This window comes from Salmo salar, chromosome 19 (genome assembly GCF_965601325.2).
Source record: "Salmo salar chromosome 19, fSalSal1, whole genome shotgun sequence".
NCBI lineage: Eukaryota > Metazoa > Chordata > Actinopteri > Salmoniformes > Salmonidae > Salmo > Salmo salar.
The window spans coordinates 67,252,166-67,268,424 of record NC_138309.1 but is presented as its reverse complement, the minus strand read 5'-3'; the positions used below and the strand labels follow the sequence as shown (position 1 = coordinate 67,268,424).

Below are 16,259 nucleotides of genomic sequence, written 5' to 3'. Positions count from 1 at the left end.
TTCGTCCCAGTCCGAGGTTCTGAGCACTCTGGAGCAGATTTTCATCAAGGATCTCTGTGTACTTTGCTCCGTTTATCTTTTCCTCGATCCTGACAAGTCTCTCAGTCCCTGCCGCTGAAAAACATCCCAACAGCATGATGCTGCCACCACCACCATGCTTCACCGCAGGGATGGTGCCTAGTTTCCTCCAGACGTGACACTTGGAATTCAGGCCAAAGAGTTCAATCTTTGTTTCATCAGTCCAGAGAATCTTGTTTCTCATGGTCAGAGTCCTTTAGGTGCCTTTTGGCATACTCATGTGCCTTTTACTGAGGAGTGGTTTCCGTCTGGCCACTCTACCATAAAGGTCTGATTGGTGGAGTACTGCAGAGAAGGTTCTCCCATCTCCACAGAGGAACTCTGGAGCTCTGTCAGAGTGACCATCAGGCTCTTGGTCACCTCCCTGACCAAGGCCCTTCTCCCCCAATTGCTCAGTTTGGCCAGGCGGCCAGCTCTAGGAAGAGTCTTGGTGGTTCCAAACTTCTTGCATTTAGGAATGATGGAGGCCACTGTGTTCTTGGGGACCTTCAATGCTGCAGACATTTTTTGTTACCCTTCCCCAGATCTGTGCCTCGACACAATCATGTCTCGGGCTTTAAGTACAATTCCTTCGACCTCCTGGCTTGGTTTTTGCTCCGACATGCACTGTCAATTGTAGGACCATGTATAGACAGGTGTGTGCCTTTTCATGTCCAATCAATTGAATTTTCCACAGGTGGTCTCCAATCAAGTTGAAGAAACATCAACAAGGATGATCAATGGAAACAGGATGCACCTGAGCTCAATTTTGAGTCTCATAGCACAGGGTCTGAATACTTATGTAAATAAGGTATTTCTGTATAATTTTTTTTTGTATGTGCAAAAATGTCTAAAAATACATTTTTGCTTTGTCATATGTTATGGGGTATTGTTTGTAGATTGATTAGATAATTTTTGTTGTTGTAGTTTAATCCATTTTAGAATAAGGTTGTAACATAACAAAATGTGGAAAAGGGAAGGGGTCTGAATACTTTCCGAATACACTGTATATCTCTCTGTCAATCACTCTCTCTTGCTCTCTTTCTCTTATGGCTAGTATAGCTAGTCATTGCTAGCTGACTAGCTGCTAGTTTTGCTGTGTGGTTGTGAAATGTACCGGGCTCACAAAGCGTCTTTGTTTTGCGCTTGCCCATCACTCGCAAGGCAAGGGCCCTGAGGACAAGGCACCCAGGAGCCACAGAAAAAAAGGGTTCAAGAGGGATCGACACATACTGCACCCCAGTACAACTATTTCACAACACCTGGAGGCAGCACATCAGCTCCTCGGGAGCATGGCTCTAAAGTGCGACATAAACCACATATGGAAACAGGAAGTTTTGGTACAATTTTATAAATGCTGACAGATAATTTGTTAATTCGACATGGTGTGATCTTTTTGTGTCTGTAAAATGTATCGCGCAAGAAATGGTGGTGGAAATCATTTTATGTGCAAATACTGATAGGGTGAGTATTGGTAAAGTCGGACACTTTCTGAAAATGTGTTTTCCGGAACACCTTACAGAATCATCCCATTGACTCCCATCATGATACCATTCTAAACAGTTTTGGAACTCTACTACGCTATACAAAAGAAAGAGAAATTAAAAACAGGATGAATGACTCTTCTTCAAACACAAATTGTCCTTTTCAGTTGATACTGGTAAATTGGGACACCTTGATTGACAAAGTGGGGCACTTAATTCTTTATTGTAAAGAAGGATAAATGAAAGAGTATGAGTAATTTCAATATTTTAATAATAAACTTCAATTATAATTACAAATGAAATGTATTAAAACATTTAGGTATTTTTGTGGAACATTAAGAATGATCAATTATTATTATCATCATCATACTTGATTATAATTATATGATGTAGCCTATATGTAATTGTATTGCCTATAAATACAATTAAATAAACGTCATCTAGGCCTATCAGCTCAACATTCTCAACACTACACTCTAGTGGACATGTTGTAGAATGAAACAAGAAAGACCTCGCCCCTCAACAATTTCAATAACTGTTTAATTGTCACCAGAGTCGAATACAGCAAACTATAATGTTTTTGTCATCATATACCTATGAATATACTGTAGCTAGCTATGATTTTCTACGTTGGTTTGATCCTATTTCGAAAATGGATTTCTGTTAAGAAAACATGTATTTCACAATCCCCAGAAGAAGAAAAAAATATGCATTAAAATGGCCTAGAGGAGAGTCCCAGGTTAACAGTAACAGGGTTTCCCAGTTTGACAGTAGGCGATTGGCAACTGGAACACAGTCAAAATGTCAATGTTCGAAAAAGGTGAAAGTAGTAAGCAAACCATTTAGAGTCATTTTTTTACAATTACATCCCATTACAAAATACTGTATGTTGTAATGAAACATTGAATATCCTTACTTTTAAAAAAATAAACCTACATTATTTTCCTCAGAACCCTATGTCATTTTACTTACCATTATGCCTCTAGAGACATGTGTTATTACACGGGATGCCACAGCCACAATGATGACTTCATAACTATTGAACCCATTTTTTATCATCACATACTTCACTAACACACAGGCATAGATTTTTGGGTATGTTATTGTACACAATTGAAGATATCCATTACAAAGCTTAAGTGTCCCACTTTACCAATACTCCCCCTAATAATCATCATATCTAAGTAAACTTGGAGTCATGTGATATGGTGTGTGGTCCTCCCACTATGACTAGGGAAACCATGCAATTTATAAGGCTATAGATTAAGTAAATTATGAGGAACTTCACAGGGTGTTGCACGCTATGAGCTTAATGCTCCTTTGTAATAAATATCAAGGGTCTTATTCTGGTGACATGATGATTGATGCTTGACTGTCGTTTGACAAATACAAATATTCTTTCTCTTATCCATAATCTCATCATGTAGACTACAGCTTCTTAGGGATGCAGCGCAGATTTTAGAGAAACAACAAATGTTGGTACATATAAGTGTCTTATATCGGCTGAAAGCTTAAATTCTTAAATAACTTCACTGTCCAATTTACAGTAGCTATTACTGCGAAAAAATGCCATGCTATTGTTTAAGGAGCGCTCCGAACAACAAAACCCTTTTTTCAACGCGATAGGTTTGATAAATTCACCTCTGAAGGTGAAATGTGTACTTACATTCTGAAATCTTGCTCTGATTTATCATCCAAAGGGTCCCAGAGATAACATGAAGTGTCGTTTTGTTAGATAAAATATTTTTTCATATCCTAAAAAGGTCCATATAGCATGCACAATAGATTTTGTATTTCCACTCGTTCAATTTGCAAAGAAAGGAATCTGTGAAAATCTAACCCTAAACGTTGTTTCAACCAGTCAAATCATGTTCGTATGTATTCCTCAGAGATCCTAGAACGTAACCCGACTTCACTATATCATTAGGGGTGTAGTATATCCTATAGGACACCATATTTGGTCAGAGAGCGACGCCTTCATGGCACGTTGATGACGCAGGCAGTCTTCACTTAAACGACTCTAACTTTGTCAAATAAGCACCAATCGGGGTAAAACAAAACTAGCTAAATAGCCAATGTGCTGGGCTTTACGGGGAGTATCCAGAAACCCTGTATCTGTCGTAAAATGTAGCTACTAACCTTGTACGACAGCATGCCTTTTCCTTTTGGGTAAAAATTATAAGAATATTCAGGGGTATGAAGTTAGGAAAACTGGGTGTTTTTCAAATGTGGAACTTATAATACTAATACTGGAAAAGCTAAATCAAGTCCAAGTATACAGATCTGACGATATTCTTGCAGAAAAATGTAAGCGGTAAGCCTCAGGAACCAATTTGTAAATCTGTAACACAGCCATTTTAACCTTATCATAACTGACACTGTCAGCTACACAAAGAGCTGAATATGCTTCCTGCGCTTTACCAGTCAACACGCACTGCAACATTAAAGTGCGGTCAGAATCAGGCCAACTCCTAGCATCAGCAACATGCTCAAACAACAAAAAGAACATCTCAGGGTCCTTCTCATAAAATTTTGGCAACAACCGTAAATTTCCAACAATATCAAATGAGTCCGGGGCACGATCTAGAGGAGCGACTCCTGGGTCACCTTCCCAGAGCAAACTCTCCCCCGAGAGCTTTCCTTCCCTAACCAATTGTAGCCGCTCTTGTTGCAGCTTGATTTTAGCACGCTCCAAATCCTGTTTAAATTCCAGTTCCTTTTCACACTTAAAACGATCATGCTCTAGCTCATGCTCCAGCTTAACACGAGCATTCTCACGATCATGCTCCAGTTGTAACAGAAGCAGTTCTTTCTGTTTTTCAAAAGAAAGACTACTAGGGCTAACAGACGGGGTGGCCATTGTAGCAAAATTGGGGAGACGGCTGGGGAGGTGGCGAGTCCTCGGCAGAGGCTGCCCCAGTGGTAACTTCTAGTATACCGCTCTTCATCAGATTGGCCTTCAATATCAACCTAACATAATTTTTGTTGACGTTTATCACTCATTTCAACCTGGTAGTAATCAAATCTTAAACAGCTATTCTTTAGTACATAACTCGAGTAGTTCCTCTGATAGAACGCAAATGAACTCTGTGTCACACTGCTTTGCTTTATCTTGACCAGGTCGCAGTTGTGAATGAGAACTTGTTCTCAACTTGCCTACCTGGTTAAATAAAGGTGGAAAAAAAAAAATATATATATATATAAGAGACCATAATCACAAATAACTGCTAAAAACAAACTCGCTCTTCCCCTCTACGAGCACACCAGACCGGACCACAACAAGAAAAACCCCAATCACACTGGGAACCACAGGAGAGTGATGTGATATATAAGGAGCCCAAATCCTACAATAACTCAACCCTAGCCTTCGTGCGGATTCGCGGTGGGCAATTACGTGCTGTAGCGCGCTGGCAAGGAAGTAACCCCCCAGCACGCTGGCAGATTCCACCAAGCCACGGACGTGCCCCCGAGACAACTGCTCAGTCCACAGACACCACACAAAAATAACAAAATAGCCATGCCAAACATATTCCGAAGTGAAACACGTCGCTAAGCCTAACGGGGGAAAAGAAAGGCTATAGTGTATGTAAACTTCTGACCCACTGGAATTGTGATACAGTGAATTATAAGTTAAATAATCTGTCTGTAAACAATTGTTGGAAAAATTACATATGTCATTCACAAAGTATTTGTCCTAACCGACTTGCCAAAACTGTAGTTTGTGTCTGTATAGCTTGCTTTGATGGCGAGCTATGTACTCAGAATATTGAAAAATGTGCTTTTTCCGTAAAGCTATTTTAAAATCTGACACAGCGGTTGCATCAAGAAGTAGTGTATCTATAATTCTTTAAATAATTGTTATGTATTTTGTCAACGTTTATGATGAGTATTTTTGTAAATTGATGTGCTCATTCACCGGAAGTTTTTGGTGGGAATACATTTTCTGAACATCACGCGCCAATGTAAAATTCTGTTTTTTAATATAAATATGAACTTTATCGAACAAAACGTACATGTATTGTGTAACATGATGTCCTAGGAGTGTCATCTGATGAAGATCGTCAAAGGTTAGTGCTTCATTTAGCTGTATTTTGGGTTTTTGTGACACATCTCCTTGCTTGGAAAATGGCTGTGTGGTTATTTTTGTCTATGTACTCTCCTAACATAATCTAATGTTTTGCTTTCGCTGTAAAGCCTTTTTGAAATCTGACAATGCGGTTACATTAAGGAGAAGTGTATCTTTAAAATGGTGTAAAATAGTCGTATGTTTGAGAAATTGAAATTATTCGATTTTTGATGTTTTGTATTTCACGCCCTGCTGTTCCATTGTCCTCAACAGGTTTTAAGTGTATGGAAACTTCCGACTTCAACTGTATATACAATCAACAATGGTGCATATAGTCAGTAGTGTAAGTGAGTGGCTGCACAGACAAACAAGCCACAATTGATTTTATATACACTGCTCAAAAAAATAAAGGGAACACTTAAACAACACAATGTAACTCCAAGTCAATCACACTTCTGTGAAATCAAACTGTCCACTTAGGAAGCAACACTGATTGACAATAAATTTCACATGCTGTTGTGCAAATGGAACAGACAACAGGTGGAAATTATAGGCAATTAGCAAGACACCCCCAATAAAGGAGTGGTTCTGCAGGTTGGGACCACAGACCACTTCTCAGTTCCTATGCTTCCTGGCTGATGTTTTGGTCACTTTTGAATGCTGGCGGTGCTTTCACTCTAGTGGTAGCATGAGCCGGAGTCTACAACCCACACAAGTGGCTCAGGTAGTGCAGCTCATCCAGGATGGCACATCAATGCGAGCTGTGGCAAGAAGGTTTGCTGTGTCTGTCAGCGTAGTGTCCAGAGCATGGAGGCGCTACCAGGAGACAGGCCAGTACATCAGGAGACGTGGAGGAGGCCGTAGGAGGGCAACAACCCAGCAGCAGCACCGCTACCTCCGCCTTTGTGTAAGGAGGAGCAGGAGGAGCACTGCCAGAGCCCTGCAAAATGACCTCCAGCAGGCCACAAATGTGCATGTGTCTGGTCAAACGGTCAGAAACAGACTCCACGAGGGTGGTATGAGGGCCCGACGTCCACAGGTGGGGTTGTGCTTACAGCCCAACACCGTGCAGGACGTTTGGCATTTGCCAGAGAACACCAAGATTGGCAAATTCGCCACTGGCACCCTGTGCTCTTCACAGATGAAAGCAGGTTCACACTGAGCACATGTGACAGACGTGATAGAGTCTGGAGACGCCGTGGAGAACGTTCTGCTGCCTGCAACATTCTCCAGCATGACCGGTTTGGCGGTGGGTCAGTCATGGTGTGGGTTGGCATTTCTTTGGGGGGCCACACAGCCCTCCATGTGCTCGCCAGAGGCAGCCTGACTGCCATTAGGTACCGAGATGAGATCCTCAGACCCCTTGTGAGACCATATGCTGGTGCGGTTGGCCCTGGGTTCCTCCTAACTAGACCTCATGTGGCTGGAGTGTGTCAGCAGTTCCTGCAAGAGGAAGGCATTGATGCTATGGACTGGCCCGCCCGTTCCCCAGACCTGAATCCAATTGAGCACATCTGGGACATCATGTCTCGCTCCATCCACCAACGCCACGTTGCACCACAGACTGTCCAGGAGTTGGCGGATGCTTTAGTCCAGGTCTGGGAGGAGATCCCTCAGGAGACCATCCGCCACCTCATCAGGAGCATGCCCAGGCGTTGTAGGGAGGTCATACAGGCACGTGGAGACCACACACACTACTGAGCCTCATTTTGACTTGTTTTAAGGACATTACATCAAAGTTGGATCAGCCTGTAGTGTGGTTTTCCACTTTAATTTTGAGTGTGACTCCCCATTAGATTTTACTATAACATTGGCTCGTCAATTATCATGGGCAAGTCATATTGACAAAATTGTTGTGAAGTTGGGGTGGGGTATGTCTGTTATAAAAAGATGTTATGCATTTTTTACACCAAAATCATCTGTACTAGTTATTCAAGCTCTGGAATTGTCCCGTATTGTTTACTGTCCGGTAATATGGTCAACTGCAGAAAATAAATATCTAGCAAAGCAGCAGCTGGCTCAAAACAGAGCAGCACCCCTTGCCCTTAACTGCACATACAGAACTAACGTCAACAACATGCATGCCAGTCTTTCCTAGTTGAGGGTTGACGAGAGATCCACTGCTTCTCTTCTAGTTTTTATGAGAAATATCACTGTGCTGTAAATTCCAGATTGTCTGCATAGTCAAATAACATTCAGCTCAGACACCCATACATACCACCAGGGGTTTCTTCACAGTCCCCGAGTCCAAAAACAAATTTACAGCAATGCACAGTTTTATACAGAACCATGATCACATGGAACTCCCTTCCATCTGCAATTGCTCAAGCAAACAGCAAAATAGCCTTTAAAAAACAGATAGAGAAACGATTCATGGAGGGGACACACACATAAACACAGGCACACCCAGACACTAACACATACATTTGTTGTGCTGTATTGTTTGCATAATTTTTTAGTTGCGTTGTCTGTATCTAGTTATATATTTTACATTTGTGTGACTTTCCTTGTTTATCAGTGTTTTGTTTCTTGTCATGTTTTGTGTTTTTGTGGACTCCGGGCAGAGTAGCTGCTGCTTCTGCAAAAGCTAATGGGGATCCAAATAAACAATCACAACAGCTGCTCTTCTAGGAGTCCCAAAGCTTTGGATTAGATTGTTTTCTGATTGGTTAAAGGTGATCTAATCACTGACAAATTAGTTTTGAACAATGCCGCTCTTTACAGGCACACACGGTTTTAATGAAAAGATGGCCATACTGAATCAGTGAAGTAAAACAACTGTGAAACAGAACGATTCAGTTTGGATTCCGAGGCTTCGATTGAGGGTGTCACGTCCTGACCATAGAAAGATATTATTTTCTAGGGTAGAGTAGGTCAGGGCGTGACAGGTTTTTTTCCCCTATGTTTTCTATTTCTATGTTCATGTTCTAGTTTTGTATTTCTATGTTGGTTTTGTTTGAGATGATCTCCAATTAGAGGCAGCTGGTCCTTGTTGTCTCTAATTGGAGATCATACTTAAGTAGGGTTTTTTTCCACCTGTGTTTGTGGGAGATGTTTTTTTTGAGTAGTGTATGGTTCAACTCTGCGTCACGTTTTATTCTTTAGTTTATGTTTATGTATCGCATAGTTTCACAGTGTAAATAAAATGTGGAATGACACACACGCTGCACTTTGGTCTGCTTCTCCTTCCTACGACATCCATGACAGAGGAGTTAATTGTCCCTCAGATTTCATTGGTGGAGGTTTTGGACATAAGGGCATGATCAGACTAAGGGTAAGATAAGAAGTAGATAGACCTTAGACTTCACACCTGAAGGATAAAACAAATGTCGCCCTGTCTGCACACACAACCCTACTTGTTAAACAAACACTACATAATGCAATGATTCATGAACACGACATGACAACTGTCATTCGAGAGCCGCATCATTTGAGACAAACAACTTTTTAATGTCATGTCACATGCAGCAGTGGACAGTCTGACCATTGACTGTTGATATGCTGGCTGCTAGCCAACTGTCTCGCCTAAATCATGGCATGTGTCACGTTGGTGTCAAGTCATCATTCCTGACTTGGTAATATGATCTTCTTCTGTCCCTCTACCATAGATAGACTCTGATGATGTCATCACACGAGACGAGCAGATTTACCTCCTGATTGGTCCCCGTGCCAAATGTGAGAGGATAATCCATTCACAGCTGGCCATAGTCAAAGGTGTGTTAACTACTTTAACCACATCGCAAGTTATAGGACAGTGTTTCCCAAACCTAGGTATACTTCTAGAATACATCAAATACATGGGAAGTCTGGTTGTATTGGAGGAGAGGTATGGGAAACACTGTTACAGGACATAGCCTATACTTTTTTATGATTTCACTGGGATCCCCTTAAGCTTCAGTTATGCACCCAACTGAAAATCAAGGTACAGAAAAGGTTTCTGGTGCAGTGGTTGTCCAGATTATGAATGAAAGTGTAAAATCATCTTATCTTGTGTCAACCACCATCAGTCCAATATCGGATAAATTGTAATTGATTACAAATAAGATTGTTTGTCACTTCCTCCTGTTTATGTACAGTCAAAAGCTATATCAATCCAATATCCTGGAGGGAAGTATTTCCATAGTAACAGAAGGTTAGATGTGAGATAAATGATAGGAAAACCAGCTCGACTCACCGTCACGTGACTTATGATGCAGTGTTTCGATACAGATTGTTAATGGCCCTCTGTTAGAAATGTAATTACAGATGTATCGTATCATCTGAGATACAGTGCATTCAGAAAGTATTCCGATTTCTTGATTTTGTCCACATTGTGTTATGTTAAAGCCTTATTCTAAAATGGATTAAATAAATAAAAAAATGCATCAATCTTCACGCAATACACCACAATGACAAAACAAAAATAGGTTTTTAGAAATGTTTGCAAATGTACTACAATTAAAAAACAGAAATACCTTATTTGCATAAGTATTCAGACCCTTTGCTATGAGACTCGAAATTGAGCTCAGGTGCATCCTGTTTCCATTGATCATCCTTCAGATGTCTCTACAACTTGATTGGAGTCTAACTGTGGTAAATTCAATTGATTGGACATGATTTGGAAAGGCACACACCTGTCTATATAAGGTCCCACAGTTAACAGTTCATGTCAGAAACAAAACCAAGCCATGAGGTTGAAGGAACTGTCCGTAGAGCTCCGAGACAGGATTGTGTCGAGGCAAAGATCTGGGGAAGGGTACAAAAAAAAATCTGCAGCATTGAAGGTCCCCAAGAACACAGTGGCCTACATCATTGTTAAATGGAAGAAGTTTGGAACCACCAAGACTCTTCCTAGAGCTGGCCACCTGGCCAAACTGAGCAATAGGGGGAGAAGGGCTTTGGTCAGGGAGGTGACCAAGAACCCGATGGTCACTCTGACAGAGCTCCAGAGTGCCTCTGTTGCGATGGGAGAACCTTCCAGAATGACAACCATCTCTGCAGCACTCCACCAATCAGGCCTTTATGATAGAGTGGCCAGATAGAAACCCCTCCTCAGTAAAAGGCACATGGCAGCCCTGCTTGGAGTTTGCCAAAAGGCACCTAAAGGACTCTCAGACCACTCTCAGACCAAGATTCTCCGGTATGATGAAACCAAGATTGAACTCTTTGGCCTGAATGCCAAACGTCACATCTGGAGGAAACCTGGCACCATCCCTACGGTGAAGCACGGTGGTGGCAGCATCATGCTGTGGGGATGTTTTTCAGCAGCAGGGAGGCTAGTCAGGATCGAGGGAAAGATGAACGGAGCAAAGTACAGAGAGATCCTTGATGAAAACCTGCTCCAGAGCGCTCAAGACCTCAGACTGGGGCGATGGTTCACCTTCCAACAGGACAACGACCCTAAGCACACAGCCAAGACAAAGCAGGAATGGCTTCAGGACAAGTCTCTGAATGTCCTTGAGTGGCCCAGCCAGAGCCTTGGATTGATCCCGATCAAACATCTCTGGAGAGACTTGAAAATAACTGTGCATCAACGCACCCTATCCAACCTGACAGAGCTTGAAAGGATCTGCAGAGAAGAATGGGAGAAACTCCCCAAATACAGGTGTGCCAAGCTTGTAGCGTCATACTCAAGAAGATTCAAGGCTGTAATCGCTTCCAAAGGTGCTTCAACAAAGTACTGAGTAAAGAGTCTGAATACTTATGTAAATGTGATATTTCTGTTTTCACTTTTTATACAGTGAGGGAAAAAGTATTTGATCCCCTGCTAATTTTGTACGTTTGCCCACTGACAAAGAAATTATCAGTCTATAATTTGAATGGTAGGTTTATTTGAACAGTGAGAGACAGAATAACAACAAAAAATCCAGAAAAACGCATGTCAAAAATGTTATAAATTGATTTGCATTTTAATGAGGGAAATAAATATTTGACCCACTCTCAATCAGAAAGATTTCTGGCTCCCAGGTGTCTTTTATACAGGTAACGAGCTGAGATTAGGAGCACACTCTTAAAGGGAGTGCTCCTAATCTCAGTTTGTTACCTGTATAAAAGACACCTGTCCACAGAAGCAATCAATCAATCAGATTCCAAACTCTCCACCATGGCCAAGACCAAAGAGCTCTCCAAGGATATCAGGGACAAGATTGTAGACCTACACAAGGCTGGAATGGGCTACAAGACCATCGCCAAGCAGCTTGGTGAGAAGGTGACAACAGTTGGTGCGATTATTCACAAATGGAAGAAACACAAAAGAACTGTCAATCTCCCTCGGCCTGGGGCTCCATGCAAGATCTCACCTCATGGAGTTGCAATGATCATGAGAACGGTGAGGAATCAGCCCAGAACTACATGGGAGGGTCTTGTCAATGATCTCAAGGCAGCTGGGACCATAGTCACCAAGAAAACAATTGGTAACACACTATGCCGTGAAGGACTGAAATCCTGCAGCGCCCGCAATGTCCCCCTGCTCAAGAAAGCACATATACATGCCCGTCTGAAGTTTGCCAATGAACATCTGAATGATTCAGAGGACAACTGGGTGAAAGTGTTGTTGTCAGATGAGACCAAAATGGAGCTCTTTGACATCAACTCAACTCACCATGTTTGGAGGAGGAAGAATGCTGCCTATGACCCCAAGAACACCATCCCAACTGTCAAACATGGAGGTGGAAACATTATGCTTTGGGGGTGTTTTTCTGCTAAGGGGACAGGACAACTTCACAGCATCAAAGGGACGATGGACGGGGCCATGTACCGTCAAATCTTGGGTGAGAACCTCCTTCCCTCAGCCAGGGGATTGAAAATGGGTCATGGATGGGTATTCCAGCATGGCAATGACCCAAAAACACACGGCCAAGGCAACAAACGAGTGGCTCAAGAAGAAGTACATTAAGGTCCTGGAGTGGCCTAGCCAGTCTCCAGACCTTAATCCCATAGAAAATCTGTGGAGGGAGCTGAAGGTTCGAGTTGCCAAACGTCAGCCTTGAAACCTTAATGACTTGGAGAAGATCTGCAAAGAGGAGTGGGACAAAATCCCTCCTGAGATGTGTGCAAACCTGGTGGCCAACTACAAGAAACATCTGACCTCTGTGATTGCCAACAAGGGTTTTTCCACCAAGTACTAAGTCATGTTTTGCAGAGGGGTCAAATACTTATTTCCCTCATTAAAATACAAATCAATTTATAACATTTTTGACATGCGTTTTTCTGGATTTTTTTGTTGTTGTTCTGTCTCTCACTGTTCAAATAAACCTACCATTAAAATTATAGACTGATCATTTCTTTGTCAGTGGGCAAACATACAAAATCAGCAGGCGATCAAATATTTTTTCCCTCACTGTACATTTGCAAAAATGTATAAAAGCCTGTTTTTGCTTTGTCATTATGAGGTATTGTGTGTCGATTGATGAGGGGGAAAAAAACAATTGAATCAATTTTAGAATAAGGCTGTAACGTAACAAAATGTGGAGAAGTCAAGGGGTCTGAGTTTTTCTGAATGCATTGTATATTATGAAATGTCGGGTGAATTTTCTACTGATTTTAAAGTAAGAGCACAATGACTCATACAAAATGGCCATCTGTGCTGTTGTATTTTTGCAGAAGACGACTGTGTACCGGAGTGGGATGGGATTATCTGCTGGCCCAGAGGGAAGCCTAGTCAGCTGGTCTCGGTGCTATGTCCAGAATACATCTACGACTTCAACCACAGAGGTGGGCTGGCTCATGACTAGATCACTAACCTAAACCTCAATAGCTGCTATGTTCTTTTTAAATACACTAATGGACAAACCCCATACAGTAGAAGGAAATACAGTACATTGGCCACATACATCAATCACTTACGTAATCATGACAAGTCAGTGATAGATTGTGTTTACCAGCAGACACTGGTCTTCAGGTTTTTAAATGTAAAATGTATTGTGTTACGAAACCAATAACAAGCCTACGGATATTGTTGCACTCGCTTTGTCTAGGGGTCATAGGCCTAGTTACATGATCTGTGACTTGAATGAATTATATGCATCTATGTGAGAAATCTGCGTATAAGCCTAAGTGTTGAATGTACATTTGCCCAGGGAAACAGTAACCTTACCTTGGCCAGCTCTGTCTCTCTTGACCTCTTGGTCAGCCAGTCCAAGCGGATTATTCTTTGTTAAATTGGTGACAAAACATAAATATGTACAAAAAGGAAGAATACCAAAGGAATGCCCAAACTAAACACAAAGAAACAAACGAAAGGCCTCATGGCCACCAAACAAAACCAGTAGCCTCACGGCTAGCAAGCTGGGACACTGAACCTTTCATCCAACCTTCTAATAACAGTCGATTCCTTATAAGTGCACATTGCAAAATGCAAATTCAGTTTATGCAGTTCACCCTTCCCAAATCAAGTACTCTTTTTGCACAGTACTTGCAGACATCTGCATGCATACTCAAGTTTGTTCATGTGTTTACAACAGTCCCAAGCTCTATCATAAGGAGTCTAACTCCACATTACATTAGATGTAACACGTATCAGCCTTGCTTTAAATATACACGATGGAAGTTTAGTAGCTACAGTAGTTGTTAATATCAAATTCAGGCTTGAATGTTGTCTGTATGGTTCATACACATAAGATACAACAAAAGCACACAATCCTCAGTTTAAGTCTAACAATATACACTGAGTGTACAAAACATTAGGAACACCTGCTCTTTCCATGACATACACTTACCAGATGAATCAAGGTGAAAGTTATGAACCTTTATTGATGTCACCTGTTAAATAGATGAAGGAAGCAGACAGGTTAAAGAAGGATGTTTAAGCCTTGAGACCATTGAGACATGGTTTGTGTATGTGTGCCATTCAGATGGTGAATGGGCTAGACAAAAGATTTAAGTGCCTTTGAACGGGGTAGGGTATTAGGTGCAAGGCTGGGTTTTTCAAGCTCAACAATTTAACATTAGTCCACCACCCAAAGGACATCCAGCCAACTTGACACAACTGTGGGAAGCATTGGAGTCAACATGGGCCAGCATCCCTGTGGATGTTGGCTTTCGACACCTTGTGCCCTGATGAATTGAGCCTATTCTGAGGGCAAAAGCTGTGCAAATCAATATTAGGAAGGTGTTCCTAATGTTTTATACACTCAGTGTATGCTTTTGCTCATGGGCTTGGGAGGTGGGTCTTTTTAATTTCTGGGCAATATTTCTGTGCATTTAAGGGACCTCTTTTGGCTCAAGAGCCTCTCCTGAGGCAAAAGCTCTGTTTTGCCCCTTTTAAGGCTATTGTACTAATGTTGATGGTATCCCTCTTCTTCCCATCCCCCAGGTCAGGCCTATCGTCAATGTGATGCCTCAGGGAACTGGGAGCAGGTGCCTAGCATCAACCGCACCTGGGCCAACTACACTGAGTGTACCACCTACCTGTTGTCTAGCCATAGAAGCCAGGAGGAGGTGTGTGTGTGTGTGTGTGTGTGTGTGTGTGTGTGTGTGTGTGTGTGTGTGTGTGTGTGTGTGTGTGTGTGTGTGTGTGTGTGTGTGTGTGTGTGTGTGTGTGTGTGTGTGTGTGTGTGTGTGTGTGTGTAGAATAGTAAACTAACACACATTTGACCAACTGGGGACATTTTGTTAGTCTCCACAAGGTCAAATGCTATTTCTAGAGGGTTAGGGTTAAGGTTAGAATTAGGGTTAGGTTTAAGAGGGTTTCTGTTTATGCTGGTATCAAACTTTGGGTTGCACGGGCCTATTGCAGGTTTCTGCCCTGTTTCTATATTGTACATCAGACTGGTTAGGAGAAGGTGAGAGAACATGAGAGGCCGAGAGCTCAGAGGGGTCACCCATGACAGTTCAACAACAGGAGGAAGACAATTGTTGATAGTAGTGGGGGTAAACAAGTTCAATTTTAAAACAAATGTTATATAATAAATCATAATAAAACATACAAACGGGATCAATAAATTAATAGATAAACAATTAAATAAGTAAGTACATAATTGGAAATCACACCAAGGGATGAAGGGATTAAGTGTGACAAAGATAAGTGCTATGTTAATGTGCTTTATATATAATACAATTAAATATAAAAAAGACAAAACCTCATTGAGCAAATAAATACATAATTTTTTATTGAACTTCCTCCTCGTGTTGGTAGCCCCTCTAGGGTTAGGTTTAAGAGGGTTTCTGTTTATGCTGGTATCAAAACTTGGGTTGCACGGGCCTATTGCAACTTTCTGCCCTATTTCTATATTGTACATCCGACCGGTCTGGAGAGGGTTAGGGTTAGGGGTTAGGGAAAATAGGATTTTGAATGGGACTGAATTGTGTGTCCCCACAAGGTTAGCTGTACAAGACTGTGTGTTTGTGGTTGTGTGTGTGGTTGTGCTGTGCGTGTGTGGGAACATTCGTGCGCTTGTGTGTGTGTCAGTCCTGTGTGGCTCAGTTGGTAGAGCATTGCGCTTGCAATGCCCGGGTTGGATGTTCGATTCCCACGTGAGATCAGTAAGGAAAAAGTGTGAAAATGCGTAAGAGTGGCTGCTAAATGACTGAAATGGTAGTGTGTTATTTTTCAGGAGGGATTATCACCTGAACAAAGCCCTCTCTGTCTCTTTAAGTGAAGAGGTATCATGGTGTCAACCACAATGCATGAATTAGTAACCCTGTGTTGACCAAGCATTTTGCTTGTGGCAAGA

General features: G+C 41.8%; 1 protein-coding gene across 2 annotated transcripts in view; it reads left to right on the top strand.

The window, feature by feature from the left end:
* The window catches only part of pth3r (parathyroid hormone 3 receptor), a 61,919-nt gene that overhangs the window by 20,723 nt on the left and 24,937 nt on the right, over positions 1-16,259 (top strand). For both annotated transcript variants that reach the window (XM_014158629.3, XM_014158628.3), the window contains exons 2-4: positions 9,216-9,321; positions 13,189-13,299; positions 14,900-15,024. In XM_014158629.3, coding sequence (XP_014014104.1) covers positions 9,216-9,321; positions 13,189-13,299; positions 14,900-15,024 — 342 coding nt within the window. The remainder of the gene's footprint in view (positions 1-9,215; positions 9,322-13,188; positions 13,300-14,899; positions 15,025-16,259) is intronic.